The following is a 17,230-nucleotide window of genomic DNA, read 5'->3' as shown; positions in this document are numbered from 1 at the left end:
AAATCTCATCACACCCCTAGGTATATTTGTAATTGAAAAATGCATCAAACTTGAATTATGATTAACGGAAAGTTATGTATTTTAGAAGGAAAAAAAAAAAAAAAGCCTTGGAGTACATGCTTGGGAAGAGGCCAGTTTTTCCAATAATAAAGAATGTATGATTAAATGTTGATGCATTCTAAACTAATATATATATATATATATATATATATATATATATCAATTGTCCAAAATTTATAAATGGCAAGCTTTCGTCAAGCCTCCACCTTAAGTTTGAGGGAGTGTTAGAGGTATTACGTTTATATGAGTAGGCCTAAGATGCCTAATCTTGTTATAGGCCCATGTATGCCCAATCCTAACTCCCTTTCCCTATATAAACTTATATAGGGTTCATTATAAGATTATAGTGGAAATATAAGCCGTTGGGTCAAACTATGTAAACCTTGTGTTTTTTCTCTTTTCTATGTACTCTCTCCACTCTCATAAAATCTAACATACGAGATGAGAATCAATGTTGCTTGATATCGTACTTCCTTAATTATTGTTGCTAGCTCCTTTTGTCTTGTTTTGTATTAGTCGTATATTATATAAATGATTCCATGGCTTAGCAAGAGAATGAGTTTTGAAATCACAAGTATTAAAATTTACTAACAATTGGGTTTATGGCCCCAAACTAATATGGGCTACTGGAAGCTAAGGCATAAGAAGGATGCATGGTCAATTGGATTCATAGCTGCATATATTGCATAGAAGGGCTTTAAGGTGGCAACTGGCATGAATTAAGTTGCTACTTTTGCAGGATCTAAAAGAGGTGATTGGTAAATATGATCATAATTGTCGAATGATATTATTTTTTTTAATATATATTTTAAAAAATGAATGTTGAGTGACATTAAGAATAACAGAGCCATCCAAACCAATATTTAACGGAAGCAGATTTACAAAGCATGGTGAGAGTTGAGTGAGTAGTGGCAAGTCTTTGTCAATTGAGAAATTATATGACGAATAGAATAGTCTAGGAAAAAATAAATATTGACTTTTGTGTATTTATCATTTTCAAGAACTGATGAATGTGGATCTATTTTGTCTTTTCATTTCTCCACCTAGAGCTCCTTGGTTCTTACTATTTATTGTACATTTGTGAATTGTGACAAACATTTTTTTTCCTTATAATGCATGATTATGTATGTTTACAGTTGGCTACCACAGTTCAATAAGTCCCACACAAGATATGTGTAGTACATCAATCTTAGGTATCATATCTCATTTGATTTAACATGTCTCACAATCTCATCAGTATCACTTGTTGGAATGTTTGCCATTACCCCTCATTCTTATTTTGAAAAATCTAGGTTGAGGGATTTGCTCCCCCCACCACTCCACCCAACTCATATCCTAAACCGACCTAACCTAAGCTATTACTCCACACAAATTTATTCTAGTCTTTAGTTTAGGCTTCAACTTAAAATTTTGAAGTTCAATGCAAATGCATCTCTACGGAGAAATTATTCAATACATTCAATGTATAACATCTCTCTCTCATATAGTAACTCGTGTGTACTGAACAATTTCAAGTTTCAACTCTCTCTCTCTCTTTCTCAACACAAGCACAAAAGGATACAAGATACCAGATGCAAAAGTGTCAAGAAACAAAACACGTCTACTTCTAAAAAACAAGAAATAAAACATGTTTGCTTTTGAAAATAATCTCAAATCCATAAGGGTCCTTGAATTCACAAAGAGAAAGGATTCTGGAATTCACTAGAGAAAAAATAAACAAAAGTCTAAATTTTTATTAATATCAATAATTGTTAAAACACGTTTACTTTTGAAAATAACCTCGAATCCATAAGGGTCCTTGAATTCACAAGGAGAAAGGATTCTAGAATTCACTAGAGAAACAATAAACAAAAGTCTGAATTTTTATTAATATCAATTATTGTTAAAACACGTTTGTTTTTTAAAATAACCTCGAATCCATAAGAGTTCTTGAATCTTCAAGGAGAAAGAGTTCTGGAATCCACCATAGAAACAATAGACAAAAGTCTGAATTTTTATTAATTTCAATAATGGTTAAAAAAAAAACGTTTACAAACTTGGAGACCTATTTAAGGTATTCTTAAAACTTGACAGACAAGAAAATATATGCAAAATAAGTCCTAATTTATATGTAACCATAATAGGAACCAAATTTGACCTAAAAAGCATTAAAAGAACCTAAAAATAAGGAAATAAATAACATAAACCTAAACCAACGAAAATTACATAAAGATATCAAAATTAATGAATTATTAAAATTAAATTGTAGATTTCGTCCTATATTAATACACTATTGTGATGATTAATCTAACATGTTAGTAAGTTTCAAAATCAAAATCAATAAGTTTTGGGACACAACATTCTTCACAATTATTGATGTAGGGGTAAGGGCTCAAGATCGTATATTGGGCTTTGGGTTTTATCCGAGAATTTAAATGGGTCCGAGGAGGAGCAAATAATTATTAGATATTCTCAGACCAGGTCCCATAAGTAGGGAGCAAATGAAAGGTTGTCCGAGGAGTAGCTCTCCTCGAACTTGATGAATATGGTTCAAAATATGTAATCCAACAATTAAAGTGACCTTTCAAGAAACTTCAATGATAGGGACATGCCTCATGAACATACGAAAAGGGAGGAGACCTAAAAATATCTAAGGGAAAGCTGCCACCACATTAAATGCACTGCAGCTACTTTTCTGGCTGCATTTATGTGGAGAAGACCTCTGAATAGTGCTACCTTGGCTACCGCAACTCACAGAGAACTAGAGAGGGTGTTTGATGGGACAGGTACTCAAGTGAAGGCTCGGATGATCAACAGGTGTAGGATGAGGATAGTCCAGAGGAGGATATATAGTGTGAAGGATTCTTCATAAAGTAGGGGATCAGAAAAAATAGGGAGAGAACACTGTAGCAATCTAAATTGTCTCTGTATCCAACTGTGATTAATATATACAATCGTGGTCTCCTCGGACTAGAAGTCCATTGATATCAATACCTCTTATTCATGCTTGATTGTCATTTAATTCAATACTAGCCGTTGTTCAACTTATTAGGGCCTAATTCTTTGACCCATTCTCTACAAATTTATTGTATTGGGCTCATTGGGTCGAGATCCCATACACTGTGGGTTTGGGTCATAAATCGGGACCCTACAATTGGTGCCTTCTGTGGGAAGAACTTGTGTGATAGTGAAAACAACGGTCAACTATGGCAAATTCAAGCTCACATCGGGCAGAATCCATAGCATCTCAACGTGAAAATCCTTTCGCTAACCTTGAGCGTAGGAGAGACTAGGAAGGCAGCGTGCACATTACGCACACGAGTAAAAGCCACTCATGATTTAGGAGTCACGTCTCTCAAGAACAACACAATAAAGCCATGTAAAGGGAAATCGACCAGCTTAAGAAAAAGTTACGCCATGCACAACGAAAACGAACTCCCACCCTATCTGATTCCTCTTCCAACGATAAGAAGGATAGCGGTTATCGATGTAGATTAAGGACTCCTCCTAGCAAATCTTTCTCATATGAAGAGGAGCATCACAGTGAACATTGATGCAAAAACCCCAGTTTTGAACCAGATTGCCAAGTCACCATTCACGCACAGGATTGAAAGGGTAGCTCCTCCTCGGCGTTTCCATCAGCCAACATTCACCATCTACAATGGGCGAATAGACCCGGTGAAGCATGTGAGCCATTTTAATCAGAGAATGGTTGTCTATTCTAAGGATGAAGCCTTGATGTGCAAAGTGTTCCCATCCAGTTTGGGACCTGTGGCGATGAGATGGTTTGATGGCTTGAGGACGGGTTCAATAAATTCCTTCAAGGAGCTTACTCAGGCGTTTAGCTCCCGTTTTATCATGTGTACCAAGGTCCCTTGGCCCTTAGACTCCCTACTGTCTTGTCCATGCGAGAGGGTGAGACCCTGAAAACATATTTGGACAGGTATTGGGAGATGTACAATGAAATAGAGGGTAACTTTGAGGACATTGCCATTAGTACCTTCAAGAGTGGCCTTCCAGCCGAGTATAGTTTAAGGAAGTCCCTAACAGGAAAACCAGTCACCAGCCTGCGCCAGCTTATGGACCATATTGAGAAGTATAAAAAGGTTGAGGAAGATCAACAACAAGGTAAAGGAAAGACTAAGGTTATCCCTCAGGAGAGGAGTGATTTCAAGTTGGACTAATTCAATAACAACTGGCCCCGGAAAGGTTTTGCTGGACAATCCGAATCTACCAACACCTAGACTGCTAATGCAGTATTCCGAGAACCATTGTAGTAGGTTTTAAAGAAGATTAAGAACGAGCCATTCTTTAAATGGCCAAACAAGATGGCCGAAAACCCCATGGGACGCAACCAGAGCCTTTATTGCCAATATCATCAAGACCAGGGGCACACTATGGAAGACTGCAGGAATCTGTGGAACCATTTAGACCAACTGGTCTGAGAAAGGAAGTTGAAGCAGCTGTTGCACCATTCTAGTGGCCAAGTGGGGCAGACAGGTTCGGATCCCCAGGGAGATTCTTCTTCAAGACCTCCTCTAGGGATGATCAATGTCATCTTTGCTGCCCCCGGTAGGACCAGTTCCTGTTCCTCTAGAGTAATGTTTGTGGCTTGTCTATCAACCGAAAACAGCAATTCAGAACCAAAAGAAGCCAGAATAGAGGCCCCGTTATTCCTGGGCTTCTCAACCGATGATAAGATCGGAACTATCCAACCCCATAACGATGCTTTGGTGGCCACACTAAGGATAGAGGGGTACGATGTGAAAAGAGTGTTGGTAGATCAAAGAAGTATTGTCAAGATAATGTATCCTGACCTATACAAGTGGCTGAATTTGAAACCTGAGGACCTAACAGCTTATGATTCCCCAATAGTGAGTTTCGAGGGGAAAACAGTTACTCCAAGAGGTCAGATTGGACTGCCCATACAGATCGGTTTGGATGTGATGAAAGTGGACTTCATTGTGGTGGATGTTTATTCACCTTATATGGCTATTGTGGCTAGGCCTTGGTTTCATGCCTTAGAAGCTGTTTCTTCTACCCTTTACCAGAAGGTGAAATATCCGTCCAACGACCAAGTTAAAGAGATAGTAGGGAATCAATCCATGGCTAGACAGTGCATAGTGGCTGCCATCTTACATAGGCTCAATACAGAGTCCTCGGCCTCTACTGAAAGGAACTTATAGCAATCAATAATTCCGGTATTGCCTAATAATGGACCAACCAAGGAAGCAAAGTGCGAGGATCTAGAAAAGGTTACTGTTGGTAATGATTCAAAGAAGTTCTTTCAGGTCGGCTCCCAGCTGCCTCCCCAAGAGAGACAAATGCTAATCGAATTCCTAAGAAAAAATGTAGATGTATTCGCATGGAATGCTTATGAAGCCCTAGGGGTGGATTCAAGTTTCATTTGTCACCACTTGAATGTTAATCCATCTGTTACCCAAAAAAAAAAAATCTCTTCGGCGCTTATCTAGAGAATATTCTGATGTTGTCAAAGATGAGGTGATGAAATTTAAGCAAGCAAGGGTTATCAAAGAGGTTTTCTATCCTGAATGGCTGGACAATACTGTGGTAGTAAGGAAAAAGACTGGAAAATGGCGAGTGTATGTGGATTTCATGGATTTAAATAGGGCTTGTCCAAAAGATCTCTTTCCTATGCCTCGGATAGACCAGCTGGTAGATGCTACTGTAGGCCATCCTCGGATGAGTTTTTTAGATGCCTTTCAAGGATACCATCAAATACCGCTAGCACTAAATGACCAGGAAAAGACAGCTTTTGTTGCCTCTATTAGAAACTACCATTACAAGGTAATGCCCTTTGGCTTGAAAAATGCAGGATCCATGTATCAAAGGATGATAACTAAGATGTTTGAACCTCAATTGGGCAAGAATATTGAAGTCTATATAAACAATATGGTAGTGAAGAGTAAGGTGGTGTTTGAGTATGTGGGAGACCTTAGAAATATTTTTGAAATACTGAGAGAACACAAGCTGTGCCTTAATGCCTCCAAATGTTCTTTTGGTGTGGGATTGGGAAAATTTCTAGGACCCATCGGGGAGTTGAAGTTAATCCCAACCAGGTTAAGGCAATAAATATTTTGCAACTACCTCGGCCTCGGAATCCCAAAGAAGTTTAGAAGCTAATCGGAATGACTGCTACTCTAAACTGGTTTATTTCTCGGTCCACAGTTAGATGCAGACCCTCCTTCTTATTGATGAATAAATGGAAGGGATTTAAGTGGATTGAGGAGTGTGCTTTGGCATTTCAGCAACTTAAAGAATACCTATCTCGGCCACCTATCATGTCCAGTCCTGTGACGAACGAAGTCTTGTTTTCTTATATTGCGGTGGCCCCTCATGCTATGAGTTTGGTATTGATACGGGTTGACAATGGAGTACAACGGCCAGTCTATTATGTGAGAAAATCACTACATGAGGCCGATGTTCACTATTTACCGCTGGAGAAGGCCATCTTGGTGGTGGTACATGGTACCAGAAAGCTCCCCCATTACTTTCAAGCATATATAGTTGTCATCCTAACTCAACTTTCACTCAATGCCATACCTCAAAGTGATGATTACACGGGGAGGATTGCAAAGTGGGGCATAGTTCTAAGGGTATTTGATATCAAATACATGTCTCGTACCTCTGTCAAGGGTCAGGTACTGGTAGACCTCGTGGCCGAGTTCACTGAACCCCCGTTAGAAGAAACATCAACAACACAGAACATGGATGGAAAATCAGTTGGCACAATCTCTCTACAAGAACCTTTATTTTGGAAGGTATACGTTGATGGTGCAGCAAATCAAAGGGGCTCTGGAGTGGGGCTAGTTCTGATCTCGCCCGAGAAGCTCACCATAGAAAAGTCACTGAGATTGGGCTTCTCGGCCACGAATAATGAAGCTGTATACGAAGCCTTGCTGGAGGGAATTTCTATGGTTCAAAGAATGGGAGGAAAGGCAGTAAAGATGTTCTCAGACTTGAGGTTGGTTGTTAGCCAGGTGAAAGGCAAACTAGAAGCAAGAGATGAAAGGATGTAAGGGTATTTAAGTCAAGTTAGACGTTTGCAATCAGGATTTGAATCCTTTACTCTTTTGCATGTCCCCAGGAGTGGAAACACACACGCCGATTCCCTAGCCACACTGGTGACCTCCTCGGCACAAAGCCTACCTTGGGTTATCCTTATAGAAGATTTGTGTAAACCCCCAGAGGTCAAAGGACTAGCGGTTCATGTTCACCAGATCAGGGTAGGGCCTAGTTAGATGGACTCCATAGTACTATATTTGAGAGAAAACATCTTGCTGGAAGACAAATCAGAGGCTGAAAAGAGAAGGAGAAAAACGCCTCATTTCTGGTTATCCGAGGACCAAAAATTGTACAAGCGCTCTTTTTCTAGGCCATATCTACTTTGTATTCACCCCAAAGTAATAACGCTACTCCTTGAGAAGTTGTATGAAGGAATTTGTGGAAGTCACACAGGAGGCAGATCTTTGTCTCAAAGAGCCATCACTCAGGGCTACTGGTGGCCAAATATGCAGAAAGAAGCAGAAGAGTATGTGAAGAAATGTGATCAGTATTAGACGTTCGCACCAAATATACACCAACCAGGAGGAGTTCTTAACCCCCTGTCGAGCCCTTAGCCTTTTGCTCAATGGGGCTTAGATATAGTTGGCCCTTTCCCCAAAGTAGTAAGGAATAAGAGGTATTTGCTGGTCGACAATGATTATTTCACTAAATGAGTTGAATCTAAACCTTTAGCAAATATCAGAGATGTGGATGCTAAGAAGTTTATTTGGAAAAACATTGTTATCCGGTTTGGGGTCCCTCATTCCTTTATCTCGGATAATGGTCTTCAGTTTGACAGTAAGTCCTTCAGGAGATACTGCGGTGAATTGAGAATTACAAATAGATATTCTACCCCAGCTTATCCTCAGGGAAATGGACAAGTTGAGGCTGTTAATAAGGTCATAGTGAATTGACTCAAGAAGAGGTTGGATGATGCGAAGGGAAAATGGGTGGAAGAACTGCCACATGTCTTGTGGGCTTATCAAACCACGCCTCGCAGATCAACAAGGGAGACCCCCTTTTCGATGACTTATGGAGCTGAGGTTGTTATTCCCTTAGAGACAGGCTTCCCAACATTAAAGACTAGCTCATTCAGTCCAAGTAGTAATAGTGAGTTGCTAGAAAGGAGCTTGGATCTTATTGAAGAAAGAAGAGAGAGTGCAATTGTCCAATTGGCATACTACTAACACAAACTTAAACAAGGTTATGATGCCAAAGTAAAGCTAAGGCCATTAGTGCCTGGTGACTTGGTATTCAGGAAGGTTTTTGGTACTGCAAAGAACCCAGCATGGGGAAAGATAGGACCCAATTGGAAAGGACCATATTGCATCACCTCTGTGGCTGGTATAGGGGCCTATTTTCTTGAAGATTTAGATGAACATGTAATACCACATCTGTGGAATGTAAATAACCTAAAAAGGTATTATTATTAATGAAAATTTTATTTATCATTAAATTATTTTGTTGTGAAAAAGCGTCGTGCTTCATATTACTCAATTTGTTCAAGTATTAAACAAAACCTAAGTCCTGCATGGCTTATCGGACCACAAGCTTAGGGAAAATTAACTACTTTTGGCATCTATCCAAATATTAAATGAAACCTAAGTCCTGCATGGCTCCTTAGACCACAGGCTTAGAGGAAATTAACTACTTTTGGCATCCATCCAAGTATTAAACAGAACTTAAGTCCCATCCAAGTATTAAACAGAACTTAAGTCTTGCATGACTCTTCGAACCGCAGGCTTAAGGGAAATTAACTACTTTTGGCATCCATCCAAGTGTTAAACAAAACTTAAATCCTGCATGACTCCTCGGACCACAGGCTTAGGAGAAATTAATCACTTTTGACATCTATCACAGTATTAAACAAAATCTAAGCCCTGCATGGCTCCTTGAACCACAGGTTAAAGGAAAATTAATACTCAAGGGCATATACATAAGTGTTTAAACAGATCCTAAGATATGTTGGGTCTCTCGGACCACATGTTTAGGTGAAATTAACATTCAAAGGTATCCTTATAGATGTTGAATAGAACTTGAAATACAAGGAATAATACTTATTTCCTTTAGATTCAATACTCATTGTATGAGGGTTAGTTCACGATGTAAGTGGATAATAACTCTCTATTGCTAATACTTAGATAGATTTCTGGAAATGTCAATAATGATTTGTTGTTAGAATATGTTGGAAATGGAGCAATAACAGTTTAAACTTGTTTTCAATGATAGTAATAAGTACGAAAAGCACAAAAAGTAAAGACTCAGAGAATAGAAGGAAAGTTTCATTCATTAATTTCAAAGAGGATGTATTACAAGCAACGAAATAAATTTTAGGAAGAGAAAACAAAAGAAAGTGAAAATTCTACAACTACTTTTTCTTTAACTGGGGATCCTCTTTAGTAGTAGCAGTCTTGGACCTAACATCCCCATCATTAGGCTTCTCAGCTACCTTAGCCTGGGAGACCACATCCCTAATAGTGAGAGTGTCCTCAGACTAAGCATCACTGGCTGGAGGAAGGCCCTCTCTACCCATATATGCTCCGGTAGAAGTCTTAGCATCAATAGTAAGATCTTGAGTACTAGGAACCTGCTCAAGAGGGGGCAAGGGCAAAGCAGTTGAAGAAGGATCGGCTGAAATCTCTCTTATGTGTTCAGGGAAGTACAAGTTCTTCGCCTTCCTCAACTTGGAGTCTGTCGAGACCCCTGCACTATTAAGGGCCTCATTCCAGGTTACAATGTAGTAGTCCCTGCACACTTTGGCCACCTCCTCGACCAGCCTCTGCTCCGTTTTGAGCATCCTCCGCTCGTAGGCTGCTATCTTTGCGGCTTTAGTAGCTTCTTTGATTACCTGGGTTTCTGCTTTGGCCTTTTGCAGTTCGGCCTTCAGACTTAAAACCGTTACTTTCTCTGTGGCTAGATTCAGCTTAGTTGTATAGAGAAACTTGTGCAGGTCCTAAGCCTGGGTCTTAATAGTCTTAAGCCCTGCCAAAGAGCTTAAATGCTCATGCTCAGAGGTCTTGAGCTTCTCGGTTAGCTGAGTCTTTTCCTCCTTCACAGTCCTGAGCACTTTCTCTACTTCACGCCAAGAATAAGACTCTGCTTCAAATTTATTGTGGGCATTTCTAATGCATTCCTTGGTCACATAGACTTGTTGAGTGACCTGCATAAAAGCACCAAAGGGATTACACATAAAAAAATATATATGCGAATCGAAAAGGGAAATGAATTAAGGTACTGATAAAACCATACTCACCATTGCGAGGTCTCTTTTTAGAGACATAAACAAGTTAGGTTGCCTCATCTGCCTCAGGGCTTCCATATCCTTCGGAAGGAGGAGAGGCTGCTCTAGGGCTTAGGTCAGATGCGTAGAATGCCCTTTGCTAGATTCCCTTATCTTAGAATCATAAGGGATAGGGGCTTCGTCCATCTCTATTACGGGTGCCCATGTATGTTGTTGTCAGCGTACCTCAGCGTTGTCTCGGCTATCCATGGATTTAGCCCTCTTGTCTAGAGGGTCTTTGGTCTTTTGTTGTTTGGTGCCCTTCTGCGGGAGCATCTCCCCCTTTTCCAGCTCCTGAGGTGGTCTTTTCTTTTTTGGATCAGGATTGACGCACGAACCTAGATCAGCAGGAGAAGGAGGAGGGGGAAGAGGAAGGTTAGCAGAAGTCTGGGTCTTGGGAACTTCGGGTGGATTTGCTCCTTTGTTCCTATTAGCAATCAAACCCCTCAAGCTCGGCCTCTTTTTAAGGTCCATGTTCTCTGCTTCTTCGGAACTTGTTTCAACCAAATCAATGGTTTGTCCTGGCTAATGAGTTGTGGAAAGCCTATCGGACTTGGTCTTAGAATCCGAAAGCTCCACGGGCCTCTCGGGTGTTCTCTCTTCCTTTGCAAAATGAAATCTATCTATCTCCTCCTCAAGTGACAAATGTGAGGAAGAGGCTATCTCTTCTGCTATTGTTACGGCTGTGAACGGAACTTGTTGGAGCAGTATCACAAACTGGGGGGGTTTTATTGAGCAGGCAATACCACAAGAGGGAGATCCTGCCTCGCTAGGAACCCCGGTTTGGAAACGTCTGTCCGAGCGAGCCGAGGGTTACTTGCTCTTAACGCTTGGCCCTTTGTCCTAGTATATACGCGACAAGGGCTTGTAACCTAGGATGAGGTGCGCAGCCCAAAACTGATTATCCTCACTCATGAATATCTCTGACCTCAGCAACAAGTTAAGCCCAAGAACGTTGACTAAACTGAGCTTCGGAGAGACATGATCTTTATCTGCAAAAACATCCGAGAAGGTAATTATTGTTAATCCAATAATGAAAATTATCCAAGAAGACAAATTACCAAAAGTGAATAAAGAGAGAGCTCAAAAAAGTAAGGTCTCGGTTGAGAGACCTGATCCTAGGGTACCCACCTGGTGTTCCTGCCCTAACTAGTCAGTGAAGACCGTCGTGCCATTCCCCGGAGACAACTAGATAATCATCCTTCAAGTCTTTGTTGGACTTAAGGAGGCAGGATATCAGTCTCACCTCGTCAAACCGAGATCTAAGGTAATATCCCCTTGAAAGGGAGTGACACTTGTACAAATGAGCAACGTCATGCCATGTAAGACCGAGGTTCATCTGGTTGTTTAGCGCATCTACACATCCTAAGACTCTAAACATATTGGTGGTGCACTGATATGGGCATAACCTATGGTTAAGCAGATAGTCTCTAATTATCCTACCCATGGAAAGTGTCATTCTTCCCTCTATAAAGGCGATCATTGGAATGACAACTTCGCCTTCTTTTCTATCCGTGAGTACACGGTCTAGGGGACAATATTGTAGGCCTATTCCTGGGGGGATATGGTACTTAGCCCTAAAGCTCTCCATACTAGCCAGAGAGTCTACCAAATACTTGAATCTACCCATTTAAATGAACGGAAATGACGCAGGAAGAAGTTTCTAAAACAAAAGAAAGAAGGCCGAGGAGGATGGCCGAGAATAAAAGGGAGAATATAAAGAAATAAGAACTTAAGAGAATGAGTATGTTTATCTCTGTTGTTTTTAAAATATTTTCGAAGAAATCTTGAAGAAAAGGTTTGGGAATCTTTGTAATTTGGAGAGTTCTGTGAGTTGGAGTGCTGGAAATCATTAGAGAGCTTGAAGATTGGTAAAGTAAAAGGAAAACAAGTTCCCTCGAGGCTTTATATAGGAAATGGAAATGAGTGAGAGTTATCCTGCTCAAATTTCCAAGAAAAGGCTCAACCGTTGGATCTGAGCTTCGCCATTGGATCTGGGGAACAACTCGCCGCCTGGAGCAATTAATGATGCTTCGCGGGTTGCAAAACGTCAGAGATAATCATGAGGCATAGAAAACAGAATTTCCACACATGCGAGCAACAAAATCAAATGGTGTTAGCTCTTAAATAATCAAAACCTCACTTTTCTCCTCCAATGGGGAAAAAACCGGGGTTTTAAGGGACTATTGTAGGGGTAAGGGCCCAAGATCGTATATTGGGCATTGGGCTTTATTCGAAGATATAGATAGGTTCAAGGAGGAGTAAATAATTATCAGATATTCCCAAACCAGGTCCTATAAGTAGGGAGCAAATGAAAGGTTGTTCAAGGAGTAGCTCCTACTCGGACTTGATGAATATGGTTCAAAGTATGTAATCCAGCAATTAAAGTGACCTTCCAAGAAGTTTCAATGATAGGGACGTGCCTCATGAACATATGAGAAGGAAGGATACCTAAAATTATCTAAGGGAAAGCTACCATCACTACATTAAATGTACTGCAGCTACTTTTCTGGCCACATTTATGTGGAGAAGACCTCTGAACAGTGCTACCTTGGCTATCGCAACTCACAGAGAACTAGAGAGGGTGTCTGATGGGACAAGTACTCAAGTAAATGCTTAGATGATCAACAAGTGTAAGATGAGGATGATCCGGAGGAGGATATATAGTGTGAAGGATTCTTCATAAAGTAGGGATCAGAAAAAATAGGGAGAGAACACTGTAACAGTCTAAATTGTCTTTGTATCCAATTGTAATTAATATATACAATCGTGGTCTCCTCGGACTGGAAGTCCATTGATATCAATACTTCTTATTTGTGCTTGATTGTCATTTAATTTAATACTAGCCGTTGTTCAACTCATTAAGGCCTAATTCTTTGACCCACCCTCTACAAATTTATTGTATTGAGCTCATTGGGCCGAGATCCCATACACTGTGGGTTTGGGCCATAAATTGGGACCCTAAAGTTGACATGACATGTCATGATCTGGGCATAATAAAAGTTGGGTTATTGGTGGGCCAAATGATGGTGTTCAAAACATAACATGTCATGTCAGCAATTGTGAAAAATATTGTGTTACTAACAATGACAATGACAGAGTCAGAATTTAATTTAGGGGCAAGATTAAAAGATAGAGTTGAAAATAAAATTGATTTAAAACATGTTAATTAATATAAGTAATAAAATATAAATAAAAATCTAAACAATAATTTGATTTTCACGTAAAATGAAACATAAGCATAAATTTTAATTTATTCTTGAATATTAGCAAAAATAATTATCAACAAAATAGCTTTAAAAAGTAGTCTAATTTAAGCAATTAAACAAATGTTTATTTATTAAAATTTTGATAATACACCTATAAATTTTCAAGAAAATATATATGTCCAATTACTATTACATATATGTGTATATATTCTCTAAAAAGGTTGTTAAATATTGCAAAAATAATTACAAAAAAGAAGAAGAAAAGTTAGATGCATTAATTTTTTGACAAGTGACAGTCTATCCATGTTGTGTACCACACTACCGCCTCAAAAAAATAAAAATAAAAAGGATGTCCTATTATTAATGGGGAAAGTGTAACCTCAAAAAAAAAATGTGAGTGAGAAATAAAAATGCTTAAAAAAAAAAAGAAAAATTCTTTTCTTATTTCAAGTGAGTTTTTTTTTTTTTTTTTTTGGGAATTCGGATGCAACTTATATAAACTGAAATCAGCCAAAATCGACTAAAGTACATCAGCGACTGTGGTGGAACATCCTCCATCCATACATAAAACCATCAATATATAAAAATATAATAAAGGAAAGGAGGGAGGGGGGGGGGGGGGATTAATCTTAAATCTCACTATTTTTAAAAGCGAGAAGTCATTGATTGGAAATTGGAAGAGGGTTTTTGTTTTTGTTGTATACTTTTTCTTTGCGATGGAAATTGTAAAAGGGAGAGGAGTTTTTTTTTTTTTTTTGTTGGTAATTTATTGTAGTAGTTAGGATTTAGGACGTTGAACTTACTTTACTTGGGTCTTGGATGGAAATTGGCAAATGGGTTAACCCCAATTTAGTAAAATTGTAAAACAAATGTAATTTGGGGGATTTTATTTTTCTTTGCTTGTAGTGTTTTTTGTTGTTGTATTGATCTTTGATTGAGGCAGCCGAAAATGAGATTGTATTTAATAAAATCTTTTTTTTTTGAGTAGTCCATGTGGTCGGAATTGTTTGTCATCTATCCAAATATTGCTCAATTTTTGGGGTGTGAATTGTAAGAAGATGACCCAAAGGATGTCTTATTTTGTTTTGTTACTTTGCTCAATGTAATTGGTGTTATATTCCCATTCTACACGACACAAGTCTTGGGTAGTATATGCTTCTTCGTTCTTTTCTCCTAGTATTCTTCTTTGAAAAACGATTAAAATCGATGATTTTATAGGATGAATTGACAAAGACGAAAAAATATATATATATTTATATATATATATATATGCTTTATTTGTTTCGTTGAAAAATCTTATGTAAAGATAGTTTTTCACATTTTTTAGTATTTGGTAACACCAAAAAAAAAAAAAAAGTCATTGGAAAACTATTTTTTGTCAACAGAAAATCCTAATAAAAATAAGGCTTATTTTCTATAGGTTGTTTCTCCCAAAAAAAAAAAAAAAAGGAAAAAAATCTCGCTCTTTCACTTTTTGCATCTCTAATAAATATTATATTCTTCTATAGTCGCGGGAAACATAATTTTTTTACGCCTTCTCTCTTTCGCAGTAAGCCCTCTCACTTTCTCTCTTTTTTCTTTGCTTTTTCTCTAATCATATATTCTTTACTTTGAATTTTAAGCTTGAATTTTTTTTTTTTTTACGAAATTTTCAATTTGATGGATTCTAGGAAGAAGTTACTTCTTTTTATGCATAAAAGTACAAAAAAATATATATATAAAATAAGGATGAGACCCATTGCTTTTTATGCGCTATGTTTGCAGAGATGGCTTAATGTATTTGGAGGCTTAATGTGAAAATTGAAATTGAGGCATTTTATATATTTAAATATGATTTAAAAAAATAAATATTACTTAAACTTTATAGTCTATTTTTAGATGCAAAAATTACTACAAATAACATTAACTATGTAGATATTGTAGGGTCACGTTTTGCAGCCCAAGCCTAAGATATATGGGATCTTGGACTAGTGAGCCCAGTACAATAAATTTGTAGAGAGTGAGACAAAGAGTTAGGCTTTAGTGCATGGGCAACGGCTAACGTGGCGTTTATCACGGTGAAGCAAGGATGAATTGGGTTTGTCATAGAGGGTTGGTCCTCGGCACGACCCGAGAAGCTTTTTCTGGAGTCTCCTGAGTGATAGGGGCGCCCCCCCTCCCCCTCTCTTCCGCTTCCCTTCACCCTCTTTTATAGTAGTTTCCTTCCTCTTGAATTAGGTTCCTAGTACTGATACTTGTCCCATCTGCCTTTCCCCCAAGTTGTTGGGAGTGGTTGTAAAGGCAGAAAAGCATGGCTATGTTAGGTACAAGGCACTGAATGCAATAGTGACAGCTTTTCCCTTAGACATTTCTATTTTCCCCGTTGTCTTTTTCTATTTTAGTGCTTTTCCTGTTCCATGGAGTGACCCAGAGTGCCTCTTTCAGTGATAAGCCGTTCCCTTTGTCCTCGGCCATATCTGGCCGAGGAAGGGTTCTTCCTTGGACTGGGCCCTTGGCCCAATGTAGACACTGACATGGGTTTCTCGGTCTTTTACTCCCTACGATAGCCCCTCGAGATTCTTCTTTTCTTCCCCATGGGAGGAAAGGAGGATCTCGATGTGATGATTGCCCTTTCGCGCCCATTTTGCACTATTCCGGGATGTGAGACATCCTTTTAGTTTATCCAAGCCGCGTTCCTGCGTTTTGGTACATGAGGCGCACTTTTATTAAGGACTTTTTACGAGGTTACGCAAATCTAATGACTGAAGACTGCTTTGGAAATTAAGCGCGATTTATCTCGTTTGTAATTCTTTCTTGGAGATTTGGGCGAATTGATTGCCACCAGGTCTGCCTCCTATATAAGACACATGGGGGGGTCGTTCTTCTTTATTCGTAGATCCTTGAGTTCTGTAGGAGTTTTAGGCTCTTAACTCTTCAAATGTTCCCAAGGGCCCTACCAAAGTAGTGATTGAGATTTAGGGAGTGAAATGGTCAAGGATGAGGGTGAGGGTGAAGGAATCAAGCCCTCTTCAGAAGCCACGAGCATCGCCAAGATTTAGAATGACACGGTTAAGGTAAGGGAGGCAGAGGCCAAAGATATTTCTCCCCTTCGACTGGACAAGAAAGAAGTCTTTCTTCCTTCAACCAAAATCCGAAGTAGGTGTAGGTCGCATCAGATTCTTGGTGCGGCAAAATATTTTCAACGTTTACGATGATGTTTATAGCTTTAACTTGCTTTAGGCGTTTAGTCCGAAGACCGAGGCATGATTGAATTTAGCTTAACCGCTTAGAAAGTTGCCAGTGCTTGCTAGTTTCCACAAAGCAAGAGGTCCGAAGACCATGCAAGATCTTGGTCCTGTCTAGGTTTGAGTCCGAAGACTAAACAGGACCTTGGTTCTGTCTAGCACTTAGATTCTTCTTTGAAGTAACTAGTTTCCCCCATAAGTTTGAGCCCGAGAACCATGCAAGACCTTGATTCTGTCTAGCACTTACATTCGTCTTTGAAGTGACTAGTTTCCCCATAGGTTTGAGTCCGAGGACCATGCAAGAATTTGGTTCTGTCTAGCATTTAGATTCTTCTTTGAAGTAACTAGTTTCCTCATAGGTTTGAGTCTGAGGACCATATAAGACCTTGGTTCTATCTAGGACTTGGGTTCGT

At 39.1% G+C, this 17,230-nt stretch overlaps 1 protein-coding gene across 1 annotated transcript; it reads left to right on the top strand.

The window, feature by feature from the left end:
• Window positions 1-4,640: 4,640 nt before the first annotated feature.
• On the top strand, window positions 4,641-5,225 carry LOC115950089. The gene has a single exon (XM_031067339.1). The coding sequence runs from the start codon at window positions 4,641-4,643 to the stop codon at window positions 5,223-5,225; it is 585 nt and encodes a 194-aa protein (XP_030923199.1).
• Window positions 5,226-17,230: the final 12,005 nt, after the last annotated feature.

This window comes from Quercus lobata, chromosome 6 (genome assembly GCF_001633185.2).
Source record: "Quercus lobata isolate SW786 chromosome 6, ValleyOak3.0 Primary Assembly, whole genome shotgun sequence".
NCBI classification, from domain to species: Eukaryota; Viridiplantae; Streptophyta; class Magnoliopsida; order Fagales; family Fagaceae; genus Quercus; species Quercus lobata.
This window is presented reverse-complemented; position numbering and strand designations above follow the sequence as displayed.

Coding starts and splice junctions, on each gene's coding strand:
- LOC115950089 (XM_031067339.1), top strand. CDS start 4,641: ATGTTTGTGGCTTGTCTATCAACCGAAAACAGCAATTCAGAACCAAAA.